Below are 7,836 nucleotides of genomic sequence, written 5' to 3' on the forward strand. Positions count from 1 at the left end.
ACTCCACAGACACATCATGATAAAGTTTCAAAGCAGAAATACTCTTCTATTTTCATATTTCCTAAATAATAGCAATGCAAATATGCAAAATTATGTGAATAGCATGTTGGAAACCTGGAACTGTTAGATAATTCAACCCCTTTCAATAATATACTGATTTCAATAAATTAAAACAGCCACATTGATAATTGAAAGATATATGTTACTTTCCAATGGAAGATTTAAAGAATAAAACAGATGTTTGAATTACACATTCAAAGATATATAATTAAAATGAGAAACCTATATACAACCAATACTAACTTCCTCATATTACTTCATTTGACATTTTGAAGATCCATATTAATTTATAAGAGAAAAAATACATTTGTATTGAATGAGGGTAATAGGTAAGATCTTTTGGCTATATTATGTTTAAATAAGAAATAGAATAGAAATATTGGAAGTGACAAAAATGTTGAAGACAAGCTCTGGAAATATTAAATCAAATACAGAAGATTCAAATTTCTTTTCATTATACAAAAAAGCATAAGATTTATAAATATTCCAAGGGTTTTTTCCTTGTTGAAAAACTGAAAAAAAGTAGAATATGTTAAAATAAAAAAGATATAAGTCATACAGCTGAAGCATTGTTCATGAATAGAAATTGTTTCTAGGACCAAAGAAGAATAAAGACAACCCCGTACAATCAAATGTTCCTGCTAATCAAAGTTTTCCTTAAAGCACGTTTAATAGCTTTGTTCCTCAAGCTATAGATTAGTGGATTCATCATCGGAACCACATTAGTGTAAACTACAGAAGAGATTTTACCTTCATTCATAGATCTTGATGAGGAGGGTTTGAAATATGCAAGTGCACTTGAACCAAAGAAGAGAGAAACAGCAAGAATGTGGGAACTGCAGGTGCTGAAGGCTTTGGGCCTGCCCTCAGAGGAACTGTTATGGATGATGCTAGAAAGGATGAAACCATAGGAGATAAAGATAGTTGAAACAGAAACAATGAGGTTGATGTTCCCAACAACAAGAATTATAAGTTCATTGACATATGTACTTGTGCAGGAGAGCTGGAGCAAAGGAGGAATATCACAGAAGTAGTGGTTGATGGTGTTGGCATCACAGAAGCTCAGTCTCAGCATGCATGTAGTGTGAGCTATAGCATTGGAAAATGCAATAAAATAGGAACCAAACATAAGGTTCAAACATACTTTAGGAGACATGACAACATTATACATCAATGGATTACAGATGGCCATATAGCGATCATAGGCCATTGAAGTCAAAACATAACACTCAGAAACAGCAAAGAAAATAAAGAAATAGACTTGGGTCATACATTCCATGTAAGAAATGACATTCTCCTGTAATATAAAGTTCATCAGCATTTGGGGAGTGAACACAGAACAATAGCAAATGTCTATAAAGGACAAGTTAAAGAGAAAAAAGTACATAGGAGTGTGGAGGTGAGAATTCAGCACAGTCAGAATTATCAAACACAAATTTCCCAATACAGTGACCAGATACATTGCTAGGAACAGAAAGAACAAGGGCATTTGGAGTTCAGGCTGCTCTGTTAATCCTACCAGATAGAATTCAGTCACCACAGAGACATTTACTGTGTCCATTCTTCTCTAAGGGAATCAGTAGACACAAAAATAAAGTTGTAAAAGAGAATTATCTGCAGTCTTCATTGGTCCTTTGCTCCAGTGAAGTGATTGTTCAGAATGTTTCTTTTAGGGTGGACTAATGGCATAGAATCACCTGATGCAGCCACAAACAAACCATCTTAAGTTAGAAAGCAATTGATAATAAATCTCAGTATGATTTCTGAAAAAAAATCACAAAATAAAAAATACAATAATACAGCCTTTTCCTATCTCCAGCCTTCCCTCAGTAGAGGCCTCCCCACAACAATAATATTGCATTGAGATGCCTAGACAGTATATTTTAGTTTCTGTTGCAGATCTACTTTGCTGTGGTTTGAATGAAATACATGTGTCTAAACTAAAACTAAAAAAAAAAAAAAAAAAATGGAGAGAAGCAGCGCAAGAACATTTTCTGTCCTATTGTCAGAAAGTCATCAATTTGAAAGGGTGGAATTCTGACCTAGCAGAAGATCCCCAGTGGAAATGCTGCAAGTATAGTTGCCAACAGCTCTTAACACTCTCTGATTGCCCAAATGCTTTTATCAGCCATGTTTACTTGATTGTCATTTTTCTTAGGAAATGGAAGAAACTTGCTAAAGCACACCACATATTTAGAGAGACATAATAACATGCTTGGATTCAGAAGCAGGAACAGTGGGGATGATCTCAGAAGAGTTGGGGGACAGGAAATTTTAATCGGAATATATTAGGTGAAAAAAATCACTTCAAATAATAAAACAAAAATTAGCAAATATTCATTTAAAACATGAAGGCGGAGGAAAGAAGAAGCGTTATTAGTTTACCTGGAACTCAGAACTCACGAATTTTTAGTCTAAACCTTAGAGCGGTCTTAGTTTCCCATTTACCTGTTTATCTGGATAAATATTTCAGATTCAAAGGTTTTAGGTTTTTAAATTCAAAGAAGTTATATACAAGACTTAATTTTCCTGTACCAATTTCTGAATTACAGAACATTATTTGTGATGAAGGCTCTGAACAGTTCCTGGAAGCAGAGAAATGGTTTTTTAACCTCAGAATGTGTGTGTATATAAGCAGGCCAGTAAGCATGTCCAGTCTCTTCCTTAGGAGAACATTTTAATCAAAGAAATAGCTAAGGAAAATGTATTACCTCCTGAATCATGATTCTAATTTCCTGAGAGACCCATGATTATAATCATTCTTTCAATACACTCTAGAGAATATACTCTTTGCAGTATGTATATTGGGAAAGACTCTTAACTGTCCAATTATCTTGATATCTGAAGGGCAATTTGAGTTTGGGGGTTTTCCCCTCTTGTTTCCTCAATTAAGTGAGAACTGCCCACAGGTGTAGCTGCAGACTGTAGTCTGTGTGTGAAATTTTTAGAGTTTGTAGTAAGTCACCTCCAGTGCTATAGTTCCAGAAACATCACAGATAGTATTTTCCAGTTCTTTTTCCTTATTCCAAGCATCCCTCAGTCATCAATTAACATCATAAAAATTAACCAAATTTATAACCACTTTTTTCCCCTTTATTTTCGGTGCTACATATCTATATAAAAAATGTAAATTAATCCAATCTCAGTAAGACAAATATCATTTTTCCTCTTTGTTTTTAATATATTTTATATACAAGTATGAAATTTATATTTACAAAAGATACAAATATAGGGGACCAAGTTGAGCTAATAAATAAACTTGGGTGCCAACATGAAAGAGATGTGAGCATATATGATAGAAATATGATCAATGAGCCAATGGTTTTAAGTGAAAATCTTGTTATGCCACATATTACTATTTACATTAAAATGCAAGTTTTGATATGTAATAATGTGACTTTAAATCATATATTTTAGCACTATATGCAATATTCATACATAAAACTTCTTCAAATGCTTTTATCCAATGTAAAGCATCTAAATTATAAAAAAATAAGCCTTTTGAAAATTTGAAAAAGTACAATACATATTTACAAAACTGTGTGTATTCTATTAGTAAGACTGCAGGCAAACTATATACACTTGGAAACGTACAAACAAGATGATAACAAATTTCTGTTGATCACACCATGCAATAAAAATTTAATTGGCATAACAAGCTTTTGTATTTTCTAAGCTGAAGGGCATTTTCTTTTGTCCCTAAAGTATTAATAAATCTTTGATACTTAAAATGAGCTTTTCTTCTTGGAGATAAATTATATACAATGAAGAAACAGTTTTACAAATTCCTTGTCTATCAGGAATCATTCCAGACATTGTCAAGAACCTCTCACGTTCTTATTTATTTTATTGGGTGTAAATTGTTCTCTGGATATTGGTTGGCATGTTTGGCTTCAGTTCATTCAATTGAGACTGCATAAAACTTGAAAAAATAAAACATAAGTTAGACCTCATTCATTCTAAAGAATATCTAAATATGCTCCCATTTGCACACACATTTGGAGGGAGCGTTTCTAATAAAAACTTAAACATTTATGATTTATTTAGATATACTCAGTAAACTGCATTATTACTTTAAAGTACTGTCTTCAAAATTTGTCCCTTCTGGTCCAAATATAATTGCCCCACAGTGAATGGTGCTATTTTTAGGTGCACATTAAACACCAAATGTATATGCTCTTATACTGACTTAAAACCTGCCTGAGACTCTTCTAGGACTGCAAACTTTACAGCTGCTCCATACAAAAATAATGATAATTTCACCTTAAATTGATATGTCCCCATTGAAATGTATTAGTTCCTTTTTAAAACATATGAATCTCAATAGCTATTGAATATCTCTAAAGAAAACTGTATTGACTAAATCAAGGTACCACCCTCTTAACTTGAAATCACAGAAACCTATGAAGTTTTTGGAATATCTGGAGTACCCAACATTTTGTTCAAGATAGGTGTATTAATGCCTGGTTAGCAATTAAAGTCAACATTGACTTTCGCTATGGTGTCAATATACACATCTTTTCTAGTATAAATAAGCCAGTATCTGCACCTTTGGTACTTGAAAAGGTTATGGTTTTCCTACCCTACTTACAAAAGTTCAGGTTTCATGGACCTTTGGAACACTCAGTCCCATTCTTTCCAGTGGGGATGTGTTTGCCCAAATATAAAGGAAAAAAGCTTTAATATCTATCTTGGTTTCATTGTGTTTTACATTAACTTGAGAGAAAATGTGACACTGGAATATTTTTTCTTTTTTTTTAAGTATTTATTTATTATGTATACAATATTCTGTCTGTATGCCTGAAGACCAGAAGAGGGTGCCAGACCTCTTTACAGATGGTTGTGAGCCACCATGTGGTTGCTGGGAATTGAACTCAGGACCTTTGGAAGAGCAGGCAATGCTCTTAACCACTGAGCCATCTCCCCAGCCCCTGGAACATTTTTTCTTTATTTGACTTTAGTAAATATACTCATGTGTTCACTGTTGGACTCTAGCATCCAAACACCGAGAAGGAGTCATCCTCAGAGACCATCTCACACACCACAGCCGATGCAAAAGCATGAGGACTTTATTAATTCTGTCATGACAGGGTCCCTCAGCATTTGAGAAGCCGAGAGACCTCGAATAGCTGGTACAGTCTACTTTTAAAGGGGCCACAGAAGCAAGGGTGGTTGTTCTTTGACTATTCTGATTGGCTTATTTGAAAGGCCTATTACCAATAATTGACTGGAGAGCTGTTGCCAGATCAGATGAGGTAAGAAGTCATTTTGACCCCGTTTCCCAGGGGACCGAACCAAAGCATAGGTATATGGGTAATTGTTCAGGAACTGAGTACATGCCAGTGTAGCTGTTAGGTCCTTGGTTCCCAGGGGAGGAGGGGAAGCACTATGGCACAGAGGCTGAGAGGATTCAGAATTGTCAAAAATGGCTTCAGGATTGTCTTAAAGTTTTACATTCACCATACATATTACAAAGGCCCAGTCACTCTAAGAGTTTCAATAGCATCACCTTTCATTAGCACTTTATTCCCTTTGACAATTATGTGTAAACAGAATCTAAAGTACATTTGGATAAATTTATACTAGAACTTTACCATTTCCACAGTTCTCATCCTATGTGACACGTGAAGTATTTAAGAACAATGTTAGTAAAATCCTTTGATGGCTGTTTTCCTCTCATTTTCATAAGGAAGAAGCACCTATTTTTTGTCAAATAATGGAAAACAATTCTAAAATAATTAAGTAAATCCACACTAGAATTGCATTTTCCCATTGTTCATGAGGTTTCCTATTTTGCACTGGTAATGTGTCTTTGAAAGTGTAACTTAGAACAGTTGGTATCTTCTATACATCCTCAGCTGGAGAGCAAAGCATCTCCTTTATTTACCAACATGACAGATATGTGAAGCTCATTAAAGACAGTAGCAAAAATCTCATTTTGCACCTACATGCAATATATTATGTTTCTGTTGGAAAAAAAATTTTGGTATCTACATACGAACATATCAGCATAAATTGCACTGTTACCATGTACTTACTGTATGTGCATGACAGCAGTGTGATGAGAAATTTAAGATGCAATTAAGAAATGAAGATACTAAATGATATAAAGACTTCCCATGTTCTTAGATTTTTAGTTTTAATATCGTTAAACTGGCCATCATAACAAAACAACCTACAGTTTCAGTAACATCTCCATCAAAATCCCACCTGAAATCTTCACAGAAATTGAAATAAGTAAACAAGTTAATCTATCCCTCAAACAAGATGGGATTTGTAGTCCAGACCAAAGCAACACCAAGGCCTGAGGGCTGGGGGCTACACTCCCAATTTAACACTGATACCCATCCACAGATTTCTAGGGGTACTTTATGGTGTGTTCTCTCTCTCTATTTATCTATCTATCTATCTATCTTTGTTTCTCTTTGTCTTTTTGTATCTCTCTAAACATACACATATCACAAGCACACAAATAAAATCTAATTGTATTAAAATTCTTTAAGTTTTCAGCAACTCCATCTTTTTTATGTTTTATATTCCTACAGGTCTGGTTGTATAAAAATTTTCTTAGTCGAAAGGGGATTTCGAAAGAACAAAGTAAAAGATATAGTGCATGGTTGGGTTCATAGAGTCTTTATGTAATTTATATTTTCTGGTTAGTTTTGCCAACTTGATACAAAATGAGCCATCTGGGAAGATAGAACCTCAGTTGAGGGATTTCTTCCATCAGATTGGCACGCAAACTTGAGTTTGGGGGCAATACCTTGGTACATAATATATGTGGGAAGGTGCAGCTAATTGTAGAAAGCAATACTCCTGGGCTGGTGTAAGGTTCCTAAGGCACCCTGATTACCCTAGCATTTGCCAGTGGGCACCTTCCTAGTCCCTAGGGCAGTGGGGCTGGTGCAACCCTGCTCTGTTCTTGGTGTGGGAGAATTGTCTGTATTTTGTCAATCATGTTTTAAATAAATGCTGTTTGGCCAGGCAGGAAGTATATGCAGGAAAACCAGACAGGAAGTAGAAATGATGCAATGAGAACAGGAGAATTCTGGGAAGGAGGAAGTTGTTTCCTCCCAGTCCTGCACAGACCACAGAGGAATCAGGATGTGACCTGCTAGCTGAAAAAGGTACCTAGCCATATGGCAAAAATAGATCAGAATAATGGGTTAATATAATCTACAAGAGCTAATAAGTAGCCTGAGCTAATGGGCCGATCAGCTTTCTTATAGAGATCTCTGTGTGATTTTCTTTGGGGCTTGCTGGCTGTGGGGAACTGGGCAGGACAGAAAACCCCAACAAGCAGGCCCCTTCATGTTGCATGTCCTTGTGGATATGTTTCCCGGGAGGGTGAGGGTGGGGAGTGCTGAGAGGAATTGACCACCTGGCCTCCTGCCCTTCAGTGACCCCGCAGAGCTTCATCATTGACACTGCACAGGGCAACCTGAGCTCACAGAAGGCCTTGGCTCAGAGCTCCTAGCTTCTAACTGTGAGCTCCATGTCCTTCGCCTAGACCTAGGTCTAGGCTATAGCCCCGACAGAGCAACGGAGCCTGGGCAAATTTTCCTCCAAGAGAAACAAAAAAGAAAAGACAAAAAGCTGAGCAGGTGGGCTACAGGCTGGGCTATAGGCAGGACAATGGCAGGACTTTGAGGCCTGGCAACTTTTTGCAAGGTGAGGAGCACGGGCCCTGCCTGCAAGGCCTTAAAAAAGGATGAAAATGAGTGGAAAGAATTTTAGTGTAAAGAGGTTGATTACAGCGGATTAAGAGTTCAGACA

The 7,836-nt window shown here is 36.1% G+C and overlaps 1 protein-coding gene across 1 annotated transcript; it reads right to left on the reverse strand.

Annotated features, from left to right (window-relative positions):
- Positions 1 to 688: 688 nt before the first annotated feature.
- Positions 689 to 1,621, reverse strand: LOC102000682 (olfactory receptor 8B3-like). Its single transcript, XM_005347477.1, has one exon. The coding sequence runs from the start codon at positions 1,619 to 1,621 to the stop codon at positions 689 to 691; it is 933 nt and encodes a 310-aa protein (XP_005347534.1).
- Between the last annotated feature and the right edge of the window lie 6,215 nt (positions 1,622 to 7,836).

This window comes from Microtus ochrogaster, chromosome 5 (assembly GCF_000317375.1).
Source record: "Microtus ochrogaster isolate Prairie Vole_2 chromosome 5, MicOch1.0, whole genome shotgun sequence".
In the NCBI taxonomy this organism is placed as follows: domain Eukaryota; kingdom Metazoa; phylum Chordata; class Mammalia; order Rodentia; family Cricetidae; genus Microtus; species Microtus ochrogaster.

Excerpts from the sequence above, each read along its gene's own strand:
- LOC102000682 (XM_005347477.1), bottom strand. The coding sequence starts at position 1,621 with ATGGACACAGTAAATGTCTCTGTGGTGACTGAATTCTATCTGGTAGGA.